This window comes from Schistocerca piceifrons, chromosome 1, assembly GCF_021461385.2.
Source record: "Schistocerca piceifrons isolate TAMUIC-IGC-003096 chromosome 1, iqSchPice1.1, whole genome shotgun sequence".
Taxonomy (NCBI): domain Eukaryota; kingdom Metazoa; phylum Arthropoda; class Insecta; order Orthoptera; family Acrididae; genus Schistocerca; species Schistocerca piceifrons.
In genome coordinates this window covers 280,416,762-280,438,088 of record NC_060138.1, presented here as the reverse complement: position 1 = coordinate 280,438,088, position 21,327 = coordinate 280,416,762, and the positions used below count along the sequence as shown (strand labels likewise).

The window sequence follows — 21,327 nt, the reverse complement described above, 5'->3', positions numbered from 1 at the left end:
GATGAGGCAATGAATTGAATTGAGACTGAAGAAATCGTACATTAAAGCCCAGTGGGTGGTGAGAACAAAAGACATATTGTAATTCCAGTTCCTACCTGCAGAGTTCTGAAAAATTGGAATCAAGGGGGAGAATCCAGATGGTACATGTGGTAAACCAGGCACTGAAGTCATAACTATCATGTTATTGAGCATGCTCTGCAACATCATATTGCATGTTGCCAATATACACCCTCTGCCTATGCCCATTCATCATCATAACTGCCAACTTGGTGGTAGTCATACCAATGCAGAAGGTCAGGCGTTATTTACACAGCAGTTAATACACAAAATGTATCATTCCACAGGTGGCTCTCCCTTTGATAGTATAGGTTTTGCGAGTTACAGGACTGGTACAGGAGGTAGGAAGATGCACAGGGCAAGCCCAACAGCGGTAGGAGCCACAGGGTATCAAAATGGATGCAGGAGCATAGGGTGTGATCAGGATATTGCTGAGAATGAGGGGTGGGGGTGGGGGGAAATTCTAAGTGTATGGTGGGCAAAATGTCAGACAGCAAGGACCTACCTCATTTCAGGGCATAATTTTAGGAAGTCATAACCTTGTCAAAGTAGTTGACAAATACATTCAAGGGCAGTATAGCACTGAGTAACAAGAGGTGTATTCTTCAGTTACTTCTTGGACAGATCAGCAGTACAAGGCTTGGATGGAGTGGCCCGGAAAATCTGCTTTTGAACAAGGTTAGTGGATCCAGTGAAAGAGGAGATGAGAATGTAATGCTTTACAGTGTCTGGATCTGAACACGTTTGCCTTGAATGCCAAAACTGTATGGGAGGAAATATTTGATGTGATATCACGAGTACTGAAGGCTTTGACTACAGTGAATGTTTAGAACAATCACGATGGCCAACAGTTTTGCTGGATCATGGACTTACTGGGAGTACATCAAAATTCACACTGATTTGCTACATAGGGAAATGTTGCAAAGTGACACTGTATGAGTCAGAATGATGATATACAGTAACAAGTTGTGTGTGGCTCTACAGCAGTGTTAAAACAACAATTAAAGTTTGTGATAAAAAAAAATACACACACACACACTCAGTAAGCATGCGGTGAAAAAGATTTAATACATAAAATACTGTTGCAGCATAGAAAAATTTCTCATACTGCATTATATATAATCTTTACAACAGTTATTGCCCAACGACTCCTCTTTAGTTACATTATTTTGAAAATTATAAAAATGTTGAAAAAAGAACAATAATCAGAAGAACACACAAAACTTATTTTGTTAGAACAAGTACATTTTTGCTTTATACAGATTTAAGTATGATTCATACAAAGTTTTTAATTGTCATGTAGCTTTAGCATTCATTTTCTGTCTATTTACACAATGTATCAAGAGCAACTACAGTCCAAACATCTCAGTAAATTAAAGAAGAAATAATCAAAACTATATCAGATCAAAGCAGATGCTCATACAAGGTGACATGTCACTTACTTGCTGCTAGAGTTGTCGCTGATCTGGCAACTGATGGTAAAACACCACTTGCTGTTGCTGCTGTCTCAATACCACTGCGAGGTGGCATAGCAGGCATGGGAGCTGTGGGTGGTGGTACTGTGAAAAGGTGTGCTGTTGACTGCGGAGGCACTTTGTAGTCTGATACTGTAAATGGAGCTGGTCGATAGCCAGATGGTTGTGATGCAGGATATGTTACTCCCTGTGCACCTATTGTTCCCTGCATTCCAGTGTTTAGCATTTGGATATTATTCATTTGTTGGCTTGTATTGAGTGTTGTTGGGACAGATGTTCCTTGATAACTAGGGCCAAGGCCTGTAGAAACAACTGTTGGTTGGTAAGTGGAATCTGAGATAACTGAAGGTTGATAGACAGTAGAATTTGGTGAAGGAACTGTGATAGGTAACCTCTGTTCAATGCTGTGCGAAATAGAGAGTGGGGACATTTGGTATTCAGATGTTGTAGATGGTGGCATTGATGTAAGACTGCCACTCTCTTGGAGGTGAGGTGTCACAAAAGACTGCATTCCTGATGTGGACACTGTAGCCTGAGTCTTTCCAGATTCTGGCGACACAGTGTCACTGAATGTTGGAGCTGCACTTGCTATTGACGGCTGTGCACCTGGACTAGCTGCACCGCCTGGCACAGTAGTCCTTGTTGCAGCTGTAGTTGCAGGTGAAGCCTACGGAAAACAAAAAATCATGTATTTAGAATTTGCCTAAAGTGACACACACACACATGCCCTTGTGCACACCCGCATGCACACATGCTCTTTCTGCAAGTTGACGATTCATCATCAAACAAAACATTTTACTTCTTAGGGCATGCTATATATAAACCTCAAACGGCAAATTTACTGAAACAAAATAAAAAAATGATGAGACCGAAATGGGTACATTGCTAGTCCCCTTAAAGATGACAGAGAGGCACAACAAAAAGACTGTTACACACTGAGCTTTTTCTGAAAACACACACACACACACACACACACACACACACACACACACACACACACACACACACACTCAAGTGCACACATAACCGCTATCTCTGACCAGACTGCAACTGTTGTGTTGAACAAAGGCACCGATGAGGAACAGGGCAGAGAGGTGGGAGGGGGTGGGGGACGGGGCCAGTATGGGTGGGGGGAAAGAAGCATGCAGGGATTAGAAGGCAGTAGGATAAGGCTGCCAGGGTAGTGTCAGGAGGGTGTGGGGGAGGAAGTGGAGCAGAAAAAAAGAAGAGCACAGAGGGGGAAAAGACTGCTGTGTGCATTGATAGAGTGATGCACAATGACAATGAGGTGGCATGAATCGGGAGGTGGTTATATGACAGAAGGGGTCGAAACTGTTGGGTGGAGAGTGTGGGGACAGTAGAATATCGTAGGTTGAGGTTTGGACAATTTCAGGAGCAGAAAATGTATTGTAGTTCAGAAAAGTTGTGGTGGAGGAAGGATCCAGATGGTCCAGTTTGTGAAACAGCCACTGAAATCAAGCATGTTATGTTCAGCTGCACAGTGTGCTGCAGGATAGTCTGCCATGCTCCCAACCACACTTTGGCAGTGGCCGTTCATCCTGGTGTATAACTGGGTGGTACTCATACCAACACAGAAAGCTGTGTACTACTAGCAGGAGAGCTGGTAAATGGCAAGGCTGCGTTCACAGGTGGCTTGGCTTCTGATGGGGTAGGGTAAGCCTGTGACAGAACTGGAATAGGAAGTGCTGGGTGGGTAGATTGGGCAGGTCTTGCACCTGGGTCTTCCACAGTGGTATGATACATGGCATCGAGAGTGTCATAGGGATGGACTAGGATGTTATGGAGGATGGGTGGGTGATGGAACACCATTTTATGAGGGGGTGGTTAGGGTCTTGAGTTGGATGTCCCTCATTTCAGGGCATGATGATAGATAATCAAAAGCCCTGACAAGGAACGTGGTTCTATTGTTCTAGTTCAGGGTGGTATTGTGTGACGAAGGGGAACTCCTTTGTAGCTGGTTCTTGGAGATGGTGGGAAGATTGGGAGTGTATGGTGGTATGGGATGGGGAGTCTTTGTGGCTTAGGTCTGGGGGATAGTGAGTGTCTGTGAATGCCTTGGGAGACATTCACCATACTGGGCATGAGAGTTCTTGTCACTGTAGATATGCCATCCCTGAGCATCCAAATTGTATATGGAAGGGATTTTCTGAAGTGGAAAGGATGGCAGCTGTCGCAGTGCAGGTACTGTTGGTGATTGATTGGGTTAATGCGGACAGAGGCATGGATGGAAGCATTAGAGAGGTGGTGGTCAATGTTGAGAAGGTGGCATGCTGGGTTGAGAAGGACCAAATGAAGCAGATGGGAAAGAAGGTGTTGAGGTTGTGAAGGAATGAGGAAAGGGTGTCTTGGCCCCAAGTCCACATCATGAAGATACCATCAGTGAACCTGAACCAGACCAAGGGTTTGGAAGGCTCAGAATGTTTTCTCTAGATGGGCCATAAACAAGATGGCGTAGGAGGGTGAGATGTGGATGCCGCTGGACGTGTCGCAGATTTGTCTGTATACCTTCTCTTCATAAAAAAGCAGTTGTATGTTAAGATGAAGTTAGTAAGGTTGAGGTAGTGGATTTGAGTCTGAAGGACGTTGGGATAGGTGGTGTTTAATAGTGGCAAGACTATGGCCATGAGGAATGGTGGTGTATAGGGAAGTGGTGTCAATGTTGAGAGTATGGATCCAGGAGGTATAGCAGAGGGGATGGTGGAGAGTCTGAGAAGGAAATGATGTGGGAGGTTAGATTTTGGGCAATTGGTTAGAGTTGTTGGTCAATGAGGGCAAAATTCTTTCAGTGGGTGGGGGCACAATAACCAGCTGAAAGGGGTGTACAGGCTTGTTGGGTTTGTGGATTTTGGGGAGCACATAGAAGATAGCTGTGTGGTGTGTCACAGGAGTGAGGAGGAAAAACGATTCAGGAGAGAAGTTTTGGGGAGGGCCATGCTGGACTTCTGGGATTGTAACACTCTGGCAAGGTTCATAGGCAGGGGAGTCAGACAATTGGCAGAGGCCTCCCGTCTAGTATACACTGTGGTGATGATGACAGTGGCAGAACCTTTGTCTGCATGTAGAATGACTAGATTAACATCTGTTTTGAGGCTGTGCATAGCTATCCTTCCTTCTGCCAAAAGGTGGTTGTTCTTAGTAAGGGTCTTGGGGGAGGACGGTGAGGCCATGACGGATGTAAGAAATTCCTGGAAACTGAACAGGGGATGGTTAGGTGGGAGGGGGTTGGGGAGGATCACATTTGGATGGTGGTATGAAGTGGGAGACACAGGGTTCAATGTTGGGGTTAGGGTGGCTTTTGCTGGAGGGATTGGTGGTAAGGGAGTGTTTCCACCGCAGGTAAAAAAGTGTTTTCACACCCTCTCCCCTGAATCCATTTCTGTCCTCACCCCTGCAACAATGCGCACAGATGCTCCCCAAAATCAACAATCCCCAGAAATCCTGGACACCCCATTGTAGTTCGTTATTGTGCCCCACTGAGAATTTCAGCCCTTGCTGACGAACACCTCCAACCATTTGGCCAAAATCTAGTCTTCCATGACGAAGATATCAACCACATCCTTTACCGAATCTCCACCATCCCCACCCCTTTATCTCCTGGCTTTCTACTCCTCACAGGTGACACCACTTCCCTATAAACCAACATCCCTCCTGCCCACAGTCATGCTACTGAAAACTCTTCTCTCCCAGTGTTCTCCAGCTTCCAAACCCACTATCTCATTACTGATACATTGTTCTGACTTTATTTTAACAGAGACTTAGTACTCCTTTGAAGAGAAGGTATACAAGCAAATCTGTGGCACAGCCATGGATGCCTGCATGGCACCCTCCTATGCAAACCTGTTTATGGGCCATCTAGAGAAAACCTTCCTAGCCAGCCACAACCCCAAAACCCTGGTATGGCTCAGGTTCATTGATGATATATTCATGAGCTGGACTCAGGGCCAACACACCCTATCCTCATTCCCTCACAACTCCAAACCCTTCTCTTCCAATCACTTCACCTAGTCATCCTCAACCCCTGGGTCACATTCTGAACGCTGATCACCTTGAATCTGATGGCTCCATCCACACCTCTTTTTAGATTAAACCCATTAACCACCAACAGTTCCTGTATTTTAACAGCTGTCATCCCTCCCCACACCAAAAATTCACTCCCATACACACTGCTCACTCAGGAGCACCCCCTTCATCATCTAATACCACACCAGACTAACAGCTGAATTACATCCCTCGTTGGGGCTTTAATTATGTATCATATCATCATGCCCTGAAATGAGAGAGATCCTACCAAAGATCCTCTCGTTCCCACTAAAGTGGTGTTCCATTGTCCACCCAACCCCCACAACACCCTACTCCATCACTGTGCCACTCCCTGTCTCCCAACCTTGTCACAGTGCTCACATTCCTGTGGGAGACCCAGGTACAAGACCTACCCAATCCATTCTCCCAGTACTTCCCATTCCAGTCATCACAAGGTTATTCTACTCAATTAGAGACCAGGTCACCTGTCAAAGCGGCCAAGTCATATACCAGCTCTACTGTAATCACTGCACAGCTTTTTATATTGCTATGACAACCAACCAGCCAGCCAGCCACCAAAGTGGACCATCCTTTGGCAAAACATACAGTTAAAAATAACATGACTGATTTCAATGGCTGCTCCCCTCCACCACCGTATTTTCTGACTGCTCCTGAAAATATCCCAGTGTCAACCTAACCTAACCTAAGCTACTGTCCCTGCATCCTCCACCCAACAGTTTCCGTCTGCATCGCCTCCCATCCTATAACCTCCTCCCAATTCATGTTCCATCACCCTCATTAGCACTACTCTCTGTCAACGCTCCCAGCAATCTTTTCCCCTTTATGCTCCCCTGCTTTCACTGCCCTGGTAGCTTTCCCTGGCACCCCCTAGTCCCTGCATGCTCTGTGAAATAGCATTCTTCTTTCCTCGCCATCCTCCCACCCCTCGGCAGTTCGCTATCCCTCTCCCTTCCCTACTACGCTCTGAATGGCCATTACTGTTCAATGCAAAGGCTCTGCAGATCAGTAACAGTCTTTTTGTTGTGCCTGTCTGCAATTAAACATGTTATCCTTACAGTAAGTAGCAATCTATCCTTTTCATGATTTTGTGATATTCCTACTTGGCTGTTCCATTGTTTCATTTATAAACCATGTTCAACTTTCCTAATTATCTATTCTCTCACTTTCTTACCAAGTCACATACAGTTTGAGACAATTTGCAGTGAAGGCAATCTGTTTTATATGATCCGTAAATCCTTATAAAGTGAGCTTTACATTTTATTTGTTCCAACTGAAGGAGATATTGAAAAAAAAAAGATGAAATAATTTTGAGATAAGACTCAATGTACTGCTCAGCTAAGGAGGAAAAAAAGAAGAACGAACAGAGGACAAGATTATTCCAGCAGTAAGAAAATGAATGCTATAATTTTATTCCTCTCGGCTGTAGCTGCAAGAAGTAGAAATGTCCTAAAATGCCAGCACAAAAATGACTATAAGGTTTGGAACTTAGATAGTGGCAACTATTTATTCACAATCGATACAAAAGAGTTACATGTTTGAACCTGTTACTGTCCTTCAAAGTAGTCACCAGCATTGAGTAGAACCCGTTGCCAGCAATGTGGAATGCGTAGTATACTGTTAGCAGAGCCTGTTCTGTTGCTGGTGCGAATGGAGCAGTCTACTGCCTGTCGAATTTCTGGAACAGTTCTGAAGTGAATGCCACGAAGTGGTTCCTTCATCTTCGGAATCAAATCAAAGTCACAAGGACTTAAGTCCGGGGAGTATGGTGGATGGTAAAGTACTTTCCAGTCCCATCGACCAAACAGGTCATCCACAACTTGCGCTGTATGCGTCCGCACATTCTCGTGCAAAATGATGGACGATTTGTGCAGAAAGTGTCGCTGCTTCTTTAGCAAAGCTGATCGCAGGTGATACTCCAAAAACGAACAGTAATACTGTGCAATGACGGTCTGCTGTGGAGGAACGTAATGCGTTAGCATAGCACCATCACAGACGTACACAAAAATCACCATAACTTTCACCATACTGGGGCTCTGACGCACTTTTGACTTTTGTGGCGACCCATAATGATGCCATTCGTTGGATTGGTGTTTCAGTTGTGGCTCGTATGATGTGGCCCCCGTGTCATCCAGTGTTACAATATGGCGTACGAAAGCCTCTCCGCCGTGCTCATAGTGCTCCAAGTGCGTCTGAGCAGCGTCGTAATGCATCCATTTCTGGAAATTCATGCGGAACCCATCGTGATGCTTGATTTGATTCCAAAGATGAAGGAACCACTTCGTGGCATTCGCTTCAGATCTGTTCCAGAGATTCGACAGGCAGCAGACTGCTCCATTCACACCATCAACAGAACAGGCACTGCTAACAGTATACTATACCTTCCACATCGCTGGCAATGGGTTCTACACAATGCTGGTGACTACTTTGGAGGACAGTAACAGGTGCAAACATTTAACTCTTTTGTATCAGTTGTGAATAAATAGTTGCCACCATTTAAATTCCAACCCTCATACGTTTAATCCTTTCAGCACCAAATACAGTCTAAAAGCAGTGAAAAATTTCCATGAAAGTACAAGCCACAATCTAATCAAGATGGTGTTGTCATGTCTTACCCTTTCCAAAGTAAAGCAAAGGTTAAAAACAGAAAGGAAGGGCCAAAGAATGTTATGTGGATTTTCTCTACTGCTGATGTGAAGTATCCGCTGTTATACTTCTGAAAAATCTGTTCTGTTTATGTATGGAAAGTAGTAGTATGTTGTCCAACCAGAATTTTCATTTCAATGCAAGCAATCTTGATGATAATAGGAAAAAATAACTGAAATGAGCATGTGTTTGCCAGTCTGGTAGAGTCTGTGTCTCATTTCACAATATTTATGTCAATGACAAACAGTGCTTATCCAAGGGAGAAATATGCACCAAGAAATGATAAAAGAAGTAAGGAATGCAATTTTAATTTGTAGTACATTTTGTGAATACAATTGTTTTGTGGTAAAGATGTTTTGGATAATATTTCAGTGACAGAATGTGGAAGTTACCAGATCATCCTTGAAAGCTTTAGAACGTTCCACAACCAGGGACACTCAGCATTTAAGGTGCTGATAGCTTTCACAAGTTACTTCCAATAACAATATCACGCAAAATATGACATAGAAACTGAAATAACTGCTACCTGTTGTAGAGCACAGCCTGAAATTTTCAGATATATACGATTTTTAATAATTGTGTGTGTGTGTGTGTGTGTGTGTGGGGGGGGGGGGGGGGGGCACAAAATTTTTTAGGCAATTACAATTTAAAGTACAATCATAGGGCATTTTTCATTTGACTCTTGAATGGATAGCAATTTGTAGGTTAAGCATCAACATAAAACTGAACAAAAGGTATTTAATAGAAGTTAACAACAATTTCAAAACTAATGGATACACAGAAGAAGAAATGTACTCTATATTAAAAATTACTATTTCTTTAGTGCCCTATAGCAAACACGGAAAACAGTATCTACTTACAATAGGTGTGACAGGAAGATGTGGTTTGGCTAGGTGACTACGTACTGGAATACGATGCAAATAGCCGTATCCAATTCCACAACCCAAGCTGAAAACAAAAACACGAAATAAAATGCATCATACACTAGCTTCTTAATTACATACATAAACACTCCAAACTCCAATATGTTCACCCTTAAGTTTCTACTAGGCAAGTTTCAAAGTTGCTCAGCACAGGCTGCAGGGAGACTGTCCAACCACACACCAATGTGAGAAGTACCAGAAATATATGGAACTGCTTGGTTATAGCTGTATGGAAATAGAGAATACGATTCCTACACATTGGGAAACTTTTTGCTATTAATCAAATTTACAGTAGGGAAGTTTCAGTACTCTTAAGTTAGGCCATATTGTACATGACAATGCCAAAGCATGATGAAAATTAGTATCAAATGATTGACTAAATTTCTTAATAGTTCGTAAAATATAGTTCAAACCTGGTTTTGATCACTCTTACACTTAATGTAAACAACAGAAGATCTGGGGTGAATAATAACGTTATGAACTGGGATAGGTTGTTAGTCACTACAGGTAAGTCACTGAGCAGCAACGTTTAAAACTAGATTATGGAATTGGACCCAGTCATTATAGTCTCTGGCCACAGATTTCTGACTACAATGAGTAGTCATTTCAATTTGGGTGGATAATGGGATGCAGTATAGGTGTGGGGTGATGATGCGGAGTGATAGCGGCATAGGGGTGGGGAAAGAAGATGATGTGCTGCCTGTGACTGTATAGGGATGTGGTGGGAATAGTATGATGGGCCCCTAGGCCACTAGAAGCAGCAGTGAGGAAGGCTCTGCTGGTGTATGGGAAAAGTGGGGATGGGGAGGGGTGTCGGCAGGGGGTGGGGTGGGGGATAGGGGGTGGAAGAGCCGCAGAAGAGTAAAAGACTCTTCTGGTGCACTGGAGGAGAGAAAGCATGTGTGAGGCTGAAGTGAGAGCAAAGGAGACCACAGAGGCAGGTGGGGGGCAAGGATTGGTGGAGGTTGAGGCCACAGTGGTTACAGGAACAACAGGTATGCTGCAAGTATAGTTCCAACCTGCACAATTTAGTAAATCTGCTATTTGTGGGAAGATTCCAGACTGTGAAGCAGTTATTGAAGTCAAGCACACTATGTTGCATGGTGTGATTGATTACTGCATGGTCTAGCTGCCTCCTGGCCACAGCCATTCTGGCAGACAAACAGCTTGTTGATGGTCATACCCACAGATTGCCACACAATGGTTTCAGCAATTTTGGTACACCACAAGCCTGCTTTCACAGGTGGTGCTGCCTTGATGGGGGAGGAAATGCCATTAATAAGACTTGGGTAAGTGGTAACGGGATGACGTATGTGAACAGTTTTCACACCTATGTCTTTTACATGAGCCTTAGGGCTAGGAACAAGGATGGCTAAGTATACTGCCTCTGTTGGGTGGGTGGTGGAATACCACTATCGAAAGGGTGAGGTGTGTAAGGGGGGAAGATATTTCTGATTTCAGGGCGCGATGAGAGATAGTATAAACACTGTCAGAGAATGTGGCAGCTGCTCCAGTCCTGGACGGTACTCTGTCATGAGGGATGTACTCCTTCATGGCTGACCAGTGGCTACGGAGGATGGCTAGGAAGATAAGGTGCGAGAGATTATTTATGGACAGGGAGGAGGACAGTAACATCCGTGACAAGGGCTCGAGACTTTTGGCATATTTTGTGAGGAGCTGCTTGTCATTGCATGTGCAATGTCCATGGGTGGCTAGGCTGGAATTTCAAGGTGTGGAATGGGTGACACCTGTAGAAATGGAGATACTGTGCTGAGAGTTCTGATGAAGCCATCCACGAGGTAGAGTTTGATGAAATGGTCATGTCCAACATCTACATCCTTCCCCGATGTCACCCTTCTGTCCTTCCATCCTCCTAGCACGTCTGCATAGACCTTTACACTTATCTGCTACTTAATCTAATCCCCCCAACCCCCTGCAGAGCCTTCTGATGCTGCACCTTTTCTGTAACCCCACACCCACCCCCAGCTAATTAAGCTACTTAGTGCAACTGGGCCTCAGCACCCAGACATGACATGTGATCTGCATGTGGAGCTGTGCTTGCTTGCATGTGTGTTCTCTACATCTAAAGGACAGTCTCCAATAACTTGGTCTACTTTGACATGTGCCTGTGCTGTTCAATGTCTCTTCTATGTAGAGAGTAGCAATCTATTCTAATTCATATTCCTGTTACCACTGAAACTTAAATACCACATCTGTTCCACAACATTAACATTCTATATTCAATTGCAACAGCAGTGATGTTTGACCAAACATCTTTCTTTATTTCATTAGTATTTTAAACAATCTACAAGAGCATCTATAGTGTGCCAATAATATTACAGTAGAAAGTAATGGATACAAGAGTAAATTTGTAACGAGACTACCAGTACATGGTTCAATCGTGTTCATAAATTTGGAAGCAAGTGAGTTTAACTATAAACTTGATCACATCAATAATTTTCTTTCGTGATTGAATATTTTTAGGCAAATGTATGGAAGGGCATCCAACAAAGTGATGTCCAGGTTGAAGCCTCACCTCCAATCTCTCTCTCTCTCTCTCTCTCTCTCTCTCTCTCTCTCTGTGTGTGTGTGTGTGTGTGTGTGTGTGTGTGTGTGTGTGTGTGTGTGTGTGTGTGTGGGCGTGTGTGTGTGTGTGTGTGTGTGTGCGCGCGTGTGTGTGCGTGCGCGCGCGCATGAGAGAGAAAGAGAGAGAGAGAGAGAGAGAGAGAGAGAAAGTACTGTTACGCCTGTATTATGGAACTGCATAACATGTTACAAACCTTCCTTGTCCTCCCCACTGAGAATTTGGGGTTATGGTGACTTCTCGGCACGAGTCCTCTGCTGTGTTGTACACATAAAGTTTCAGAGGACGGCCTTCGTGTGCTTCTATAAGTGTAAACAGGTCTTCTGTTTCATGTAGTACTGAATCTGCTCCAATGATATAGTCAGTGAATGGCCTTAATCCAGCAATTTCTGCTGGTGACTGTGGGTTAACTTCCTGTAAAAGTTAATATGAAATCATTTATTAATATTCACATTATATAACCAATACTTCAAAAATTTCTTAAATTGGTAGAGTAATTGAAATCTGATTCTTTGAGAAAATTGAAAATGTTATTTTATTTGTCAAATATAAATGCAAACACTATGAAAACAAATAAATACACTCACACAAACACACAAATTAATTTGAGTTGAAATGACTGTCTAGTCTCCTCCTCCATCTTTCCGTCTTCATACTATGTTCCTCTCTCCACTCAGTTCAGATCTTCTCTCTTCATCACACATTTCATCACTTCAATGATCCACCTGTCTCTTGGTCCTCCTCTAAGTCTCTTGCTCCTATTGCACCTTAGGTATGCTGCTTAACTCTCATTCTTTTAACACGCTCATACCATCTTCATTTGGTCGTTTCTACGGTTGTTCCTCTGTCTATCCATTCTAGTAGTACTATTATGCTTGGTTGAAATTTCATCTTGCACACCTATATCCTGCTCACTTGCCTTTTTTTCATTACCAATGTTTCTGATGCACATGTATTGCTATTGTTGGTGTTGTGTGGATTTCAGTCCAAAGATTCGCTTGATGCAGCTCTCCACGCTACTCTATTCTTTGAGAGCTGCTTCATCTCTGAATAACAACTGCAACCTACATCCTTCTGAATCTACTTATTGTGATCCTCTCTTGATCTCTCTGATTTTTACCCATGACCCTTGCGTCCTCCAGTACTAAACTGATGATCCCTTGATGTATCAGAATACGTCCTGTCCCATCAACTGGTCCCTCCTTTTGGTCAAATGGTGACACATATTTACCGTCTCCCCAATTCTGTTCAGTATCTCCTAATTAGTTACGTGATCGATCCATATAATCTTCAATTTTCTTCTACAGCACCACATTTCAACAGCTTCTATTCTCTCTCTAAGTTAACTGTTTACCATCCATGTTTCACCTCCACACATGGCTACACTCCAGACAATACCTTCAGAAAGAGTTCCTCACACTTAAATCTGTAATCAGAGTTAACAAATTCCTCTTCTTCAGAAATGCTTCTTCGCCACTGCCAGTCTACATTTTATATCCTCTCTATCCAGCCATCATCAGTTATTTTGTTGCCCAAATAGCGAAACTCCTCTACTACTTTAACCATCTCGTTTCCTATCTGATTCGCTTAGCATCACCTGATTTAATTTGACAACATTCCACTATCCTTGTTTTGCTTTTGCTGATCTTCAGCTTATATCCTCCTTCAAAGGCACTGTCCGTTCCATTCCACTGCTCTTCCAAGTCCTTTTCTGTTTCTGACAGAATTACAATGTCATGCCTTTATTTTGCCATTGATGCAGTCCCACATTTTGCTTATTCTACATACATTCGCATAGTGAACTGTAATGTACTGTACTTTTCTCTTCCCATCAGTTTTTCAATTGGAGCCAAAGATTTGGTATTTTGGGAAACTACTGTATAAGCAATTACATCGTTCCACATTGCTGCTCCCTGATGTTAATTTTTACTAGACAATGATCTTGTATGTTCTGTAGAATATTATGCCTAAGTATATAGTCTGGGCCAATAAACAGTCAGCAGAGTAGTTTACAGACTGTATCTGACTGGGACAAAGAAATTTATTCTTTGGTTTTTGATTTGTTTTAGGGTGCAAAAACAAATAAGGTCATATGTAGAACACGAAGATGAAAAAGGAGATAAAAGTGACTACACCTTAAGCCCAATTGACAGAAAGAAAAAGAGCTAAAAACAGTGACTTTCTCTTGTAGAAAGGGCCATAAAATGCACCATAGAGGCAATGGAGCTCCTGAACTAAAGATTAAATGTCCTTCACCATATTGTTACAACAGATAAAAAGTAAAATGCGGTCAAGAAACTGCAAGTCATTCGCTAAAATAGCCAATAACTCAGATGGCAAACATAAATTAGAATTTAGGTTGTCACAAAAAGGGCATTCTGCCAGGAAATAGCAGACCGTCAAATGTTGAGGGCAATGAGCACAAAGCGGTGGGGAGCACCACTTAACAAATCGTGATGGCTAAAAAGACAAACTAGCTAAAATGATCTCATGGCGAGAGGAGGTCACCCACGCCGCTGGGAGAGGCTTAAAAACCCAGAGCTTGTTCCCATGAAGGGAGAACCAATGATGATGCCAATGTGACTCCACCTGCTAACAGATGGTAACACAGAGATCAACAGACGGAGTGTCAGAACTAGTGGGTTGAGGTATGAGGACTGCAGCCTTGGTAGCAGCGTGAGCAGCATCGTTTCCTACCAGACCGATGTGACCAGGAACTCTAATAAACATCACACTAGCACAATTCAAGAGCGAGCAAGTGACAGCTTTCCTGAACCTGTTGCGCTAAGGGATGGATGGTGTACATACAGTACACAGAAGCTTTGAAGGACAGAGAGAATCGGAGCAGACATCACAATTGAAAAGCCTGTGTCGCCGGATGTACTGCGTGGCCTGATACAGGGCAAAGAGCTCTCCAGTAAATACTGACCAGTCTTCCAGAAGTTGAAACCAAAAAATGTCAGTACCAATGATGAAGGCACATCCGACACCACAGTCAGTTTGAGAGTGGTCAGTGTACACAAACGTACTATCGCGAAGTTCTGTGTGAAGGTCGTGAAACTGAAGGCCATAGAGTGAGGCTGGAGTAGTGTCCTTAGGAAGCGAATGAAGGCCAAGGTGAACATGGGCCGATGCATGAAGCCAAGGTGGTGAATAGTTTTGCACCCATCAGTAAAGTGAGAGCTAGCATGAAGTTAAGCTGCCAGAGCAAGAGCTGAAAGAACTCCAGGAGGTAATAGAGAAGAGATCCGCATCCCATACTGCTGGTCAAAGGAGACATCGAAGGAGGAGGCATAGGAGGGGTGACCACAACCGAGCTAATGTAAAAGGCGCCACTGTCCAAACAGGTGCCACAATGGTGGATTTACTGAGATGACTTAACATCAACAGCCTTGCAGATGTATAAATGAAACATCAACAGTCTAGTTTCAAATGGGCAACGGGTTGGTATAAATGGAGGAGAGTGGTCCAATCCACTCCCCAAGAACTATTGCTGAGGACACGTAGGACATTGTGGAACTGGATACAGCAGGTGGCGAGGTAACATGTGGGAAGACCAAGAAAGTTTACCATCAAGCCTGATCCCCAGGAATTTTGTAATTTCAATAATAGAAAAGCAATATGCCCAAGATGTAAAGGCGGTAGACGAAACCATTCTGTTACCAGAAATTCATACAAATGGTTTTGTCAGTCAAAAAGCCAAAGACATTGTCAATTTTCCATGACTAAAGATGATCAAGACAATACTGAGGATGCTGCTCAAGGAGGCAAGTACATGGAGAACTGCTATGAATGGCAAAGTCGTCAGTGAAAAGGGAGCAGGAAATGCCCGGTGGGAGAGAGACCACACTATGGTTACTGATGATAGCAAAGAGGACAATGCTCAGCACGGAACCCTAAGGCTCACTGTTTTCCTGGATAAAGGTGTTCGACTAAGCAGAACCCACATGTACCTTGAAAACTTGTTCTCTTGAAAATTCCTGAAGGAAATGGGGCAGGCGGCCTAGGAAGCTCTATGTGTAGAGAATACAGAGGATACCAGTCCTCCAGCAGGTGTCTTAGGCTTTCTCCAAATCAACAACCATTGCCACAATCTGGAAGTTCCACAGAAAACCAGTCGTGACATGTATTTATATTAAATATGAAGAAATTCCTCTAGTTGTATTTAAGGTGTCGATTTTATTTTGGCAACTAGTTTCAATGTTGTAACATCATCTTCAGGCCCATACACTTGTTGACGTCAACTGCGTGCGGCTGATACTAGAAGTCAGTAGTGAGATACGGTTGTGCTCCGTGTAGAAGGTGGTTAGTTCACCTTGTGAACAAGAGCGAGCAAGTCACAGCTTTCCTGAACCTGTTGCGCTAAGGGATGGATGGTGTACATACAGTACACAGAAGCTTTTAAGGAAAGAGAGAATCGGAGCAGACATCACAATTGAAAAGCCTGTGTTGCCGGATGTACTGCGTGGCCTGATACAGGGCAAAGAGCTCTCCAGTAAATACTGACCAGTGTTCCAGAAGTTGATACCAAAAAATGTCAGTACCAATGATGAAGGCACACCCGACACCACAGTCAAGGAAGGTGTTTGTCCTTACTGGGCTTAGGTATGGGTATGACAGTGGCTTCACACCAGCATCTGGCAATCGTGTCCTCTGCCCAGATGCGGTTGTACATATTATGCAGAAATTGCTTGCCTGTAAGAGAAAGATGCTGCAACATCTGAATGTGAACATCGTCTGGATCTGGGACAATCAGGATGAAGTGAGAGCATGATCTAGTTCCCTCATAGTAAAGGCAGGACTGTCTTAATAGAACTGTTAAATGAAATCAAGCTAACTGTTTTGGTATCCTGAAGAACGCGACGAGACTGAGCATGCAACTATTTATAACCAATACAATTTGCCATTATAGGATGACGATTAAAAATGCGGAGAGCATGTCTCTGCATGTTAATTGCATCACGGCACATGTCAGTCTACCAAGGGACTGGGACACGGTACAGTGAGGATGAAGTGCGAGGAATCGAACATAACATCTGTAAGGTATTCTACCTGGTCAACACAACTGAGGAAATAATGACCGTTGAAAGTCACCATGAAGGAGTAAAGCCTCCAGTCAACCTTAGATGGCTGCCATTTGAACTTGTACACAGGTGGGTTGGGAGTCAGCAAATGGATAGCACATGGGAAATGGTTGCTCGAGTATGTGTCAGAAATAACGGACCACTCGAGATGATGGGTAAGCTGGACAGTGCAGAATGAGAGGTCCAAATGGGAATATGTGTGCATGGTGTCTGAAAGGAATGTTGGTGCTCCAGTGTTAAGGTAGATGAGGTTGAGTTGACTGAGAAGGTCAGCCAAGAGGGCACCTCTCAGACAAGTTCTGGGAGAGCCCCCAAGGGGATGGTGCACATTGAAGGCACTCAACAGAAGTAAGGGGCGAGGTAGCTGCACAATAAGCTGGAGGAAGTTGGCCGTGGTGACACCGACTGACAGAGGGATGTAAACGATATAAATAAAAAAGGTAAAGCGAGGAAGGAAAATGTGGACTGCAACGACTTGCAGCAAGTATTTACAGACATTGTTTGACTATGAATGTCATCCTGGACGAGCAGCATGACTCCTCATGAGATGAAATGCCATCCTTGGGAGGAAAGTCAAAGCAAACTGGAAAGAAATGTGAGAGGTCAAAACAGTCATGAGGACGTAATTTTGTTTCCTGGAGGCAGAGAACAAGTGGATGATGTGATTCCAGGAGCAGCCATAATTCCTCCTTGTTGGATCTAAGGCTGTGAATGTTCCATTGGAGGACACTCATGACATGGAAATGGAAGGAGGGAGAAAATGAAGGTGTGTCATCTCAACGGCTGCCAAGTGCTAGCCTTCCAAGACACTCTGCTACAGGGTGCAGAGGCTAGATGAACCTGCTCCATTACATCTACACAGGCATTGGCATTCTGCCTCGGTTGGTCTGCGAAGTCCAGGGCAGGAAAATGGTTGGTGCTGTGAACTGGCGAAACAGAGGTCGAAGAGAATCTCAGAGTCAGCGAAGGAGAAGACCATTTGTCTTTGATTTCTTGGAGTCTTTGCGGTTGGCAGATGACAATTCAGCGGTTGGCAGATGACAATTCAGATGTTTGTTGGTTGGAGGGACGTAAAAAGTCTTCGCAGGTGTATTGCTTCTATCCTTTTCAGCCTGCTCATAGGGAAGCAGGTGATTTTGCCACATGAGGCAAAATCTGGTGGCTTGTTAGACAGCTGGAGGAGGAGACGGGAATACTATTGTGGTGCTGGGCAATTTTATAACTGCAGTGCTGAATTTGAGATCACATGTCTACGTGCCCACGTCCTTCATGGGGTGAAATGTAACAAGAATGGTACCGTAAGTTCCAGACTGTAAAATGCAGGGTTTCCGACCAGACAACAACTTGTGAGCGACAGGATAAGGCACTTTTTCCTTCTCCTGGACAGCTTGCTCATTGAGATACATGGGATGATCTTGGGAGGAAGCTGCATCATCACCACTGTAACTGATACAGCAGGGAGAAGGAGATGGACAATCACCCTCATGAGTGTCCCTACCACATGTACACATTTGGCCAGGTGTCGCCAGGACACTGAGTGCGGTTGTAATGATGACACTGGTATCAGCGTATTGGGTTTGGAATGTAAAGTCGGACTATGATAACTTCATACCTGCTTTGATCTTCAATGGAAGCACTGCAATACGAACGGTGAGAAAAAGAGTGCATGTGGACACTAAGGATGCATCTACCTTTTTCATCACTGCATCGATGCCCTGATCAGAGAGGTATGTTAGGACTTTTGACTCGGTCAGACCATTGAGCCACCTAGTGTAAAACCACCACACGAGGAATTGAGCATTTGATGGGCCTCGAAATGAGCAGGATAGTCATGGAGGAGCTAAGCTGCAAGCAGTTGTTGTGCTTGAGAATCACAAGTAGTCTCCAAAAGGAAAGTGCCACTGTGTAAATGAGAGCACGATTTCACAGGGCCGGCAACTGCATCAACACTTTTCTAAATAATAAACAGATTAACAATAGCCAAGGACTGACCATCTTCAGTATGAAGAACCGAGGTGCAGCTGGGAGGGTCTTTGATTCATTAGCCTCATTCTGTTTACGTTTAGTAGACGTAGATTGAGAAGTTGATGTTTGGCTCACTGGGAGAAAATCCCTATGACTTCCAGCATTTCCGATAGCATGCTCCTACCAACTGGGGGCCCACCTTATTGGGGGGGGGGACTCACCCACCTTAGGTGATTGTCTCAACTTACGTCACACCTCCTGAACACCTGACAGAGGAACAAATTGGCAATTTCGGAAGTTAAGAGCTCACGCAATCACCCCTCTCTGGGTCTGGCCTGTACGAAGGGTTATGTGCAAAAACTACCTGTCGACATGTTACGCAGACACCTGTTACACATCAATGCATGAATTGACCTTCAGGAGTGCGCAAGGAGGAAGAAGAAAAAGAGGAACCTCAAACACCACAGTGGAGGAAGGGTAGGAGAAAGGGGATGAAGAAAGAAAAAAAAAAAAAAAAAAAAAAAAAAGAACAAAAAGAGTGGAGGAACCATTCTGATGTCTTGCTATTGAAAATGCAGAACACATTCACAAAAATAACCCAGGCACGTTCCCCAAGTGAGGGGAAAAAGAACAGCAAGAGGACAGACATGTAGCGGAAGGAAAAAGATGCTGCAAAGGCTGGGGCCCCATGGTACCCAAGCATGAACTCGCCGAAGAGTGGTGAGCCTCCAGGGGGAAACAAATTTACTGCATACTCATTAACAGGTTGAAATTACCACGACCTCCTGTATGATACAATACATGGAGTGAAGACATACAGGGTCCATGGCTAGACCATAGCAATGCAAGAATGTACCGTATTTGCTCAAATCTAAGCCGCACCTGAAAAATGAGACTCGAAATCAAGGGGGGGGGGGGGGGGGGGGGAAATAATAATAATAATAATCCCGAATCTAAGCCGCACCTGAAATTTGAGACTCGAAATTCAAGGGGAGAGAAAAGTTTTAGGCCGCACCTTCAAATCGAAACAAAGTTGGTCCACTGTAATATGAGACACAATTTAGATCGAATGAAAGACAATACAGCTACAATAGTTTGGTTCGAGTCATAAGCTTAGCAGTTAAGCTTTACCAGGTAGCCATTGCTATGCGTCAGATGCTCCGTCCGTATTTATACGGGTACCCTTCCTTTTTCACGTGCTTCGTCTGGTTTGAATCGATTGCTTATTTTGCTTTGATCTGGTAAGTGCCGTTTTCTTTGTTATAGGTGTTTACGTCACTCTAAGCTGAAAATGCATTACTGTACTGTGTCATGCATTGTTTGTGGCATTCTGATAGTGCGTGTTTACGGCCTGTCGCCGCCCGCGGCATGGCTTGCTTTTGTGCACGCTTCCGCCGCTTACGATTAAAAAAAGAGAGGAATTGTCTCATTAGCGAAACAATGGCAAGTGACTGCTACTTGTTGTTACTTACACTGCTGCTTTCTTTGATAATGATCAACAAGAACCAAATAATAGACTGCGTATTATAGAACATGTTCTGAACGAGAGTTAGGCGAAAATTTTTCTCCGTTTGAAAATCTTTGCGGCCGCTTCTTTAGTAAATCAAATTCTGCACAGAAATTAGTCATTTTAGATTTAAAAATCTAGTCAGTTGCCGTGCTTCATTTCTGACTGTATCACTATTAGGCATAAAAATAATACGAATATAAACAGGACACGATACATATTTTCTTCCGCGTTTGCTGTTGTCTCACTCTAGTTTCGTAGTTTATTAGGCAGACAGGATTTAAATGAGATAGCAACAACAGAAAAGAATACATGGCAAAATGTTTATATTCGTATTATTTTTATGGTGAAGAGAATACTGCATGTGATTCACATTTCATCAGGTTCCTATTAGCAACAGTCTTGCCAGTCGGATTTTCGTAGTACATTGAAATTCTGCTACTTTCGAAGATGAACAATACGTAATTTGTATTTACTTCGTTGGATAATGTATGAAAATGCAGTGGTCGAAACTCGGGGCGGAGAAAAAAAAGCTCGTCTTCCACCTTTTTTTTTAATTTATTTACTGACGCAGAGGTTTTGGCGCCAGTATTTATCTCGTTGCCTACACAGCATGCCTGTGTAGCGCTACATACATTCGACGGCAGAAGTTAGTTGTGGCGGCACCTACCAACATTTTTCAGAACTTCCGCTTGCTTTGCACTCGATTCTAAGCCGCAGGCGGTTTTTTGGATTACAAAAACTGGAAGAAAGTGCGGCTTAGATTCGAGTAAATACGGTAAGTAAAGTGTAGTTTCTAAATTTTCGCATTTTTAGTGATTTTTTTTTACAAATTTTATCAATCTTCTTGTTGCTTGCTGCTATTTGGCACCCTGCAGTTCTCTAACTGCCATGGTGCATATCACAGCATTATTTTTCCTTCATTTTGTGGCAACAATTTTGAACTTTTAAACCTACAATTCCTTAGATGACCCCCCCCCCCCCCCCCCCAAAAAAAAAAAGAACGACTTACCTTGTGTCACTGACA

At 43.6% G+C, this 21,327-nt stretch overlaps 1 protein-coding gene across 3 annotated transcripts in view; it reads right to left on the bottom strand.

Annotated features, from left to right (window-relative positions):
• The window catches only part of LOC124716720 (Golgi reassembly-stacking protein 2), a 58,737-nt gene that overhangs the window by 10,025 nt on the left and 27,385 nt on the right, over positions 1–21,327 (bottom strand). For all 3 annotated transcript variants that reach the window (XM_047243445.1, XM_047243372.1, XM_047243298.1), the window contains exons 5-7: positions 11,941–12,158; positions 9,098–9,185; positions 1,500–2,199 (exon numbers count right to left, since the gene is read on the bottom strand). In XM_047243445.1, the coding sequence (XP_047099401.1) occupies positions 1,500–2,199; positions 9,098–9,185; positions 11,941–12,158 (1,006 nt within the window). The remainder of the gene's footprint in view (positions 1–1,499; positions 2,200–9,097; positions 9,186–11,940; positions 12,159–21,327) is intronic.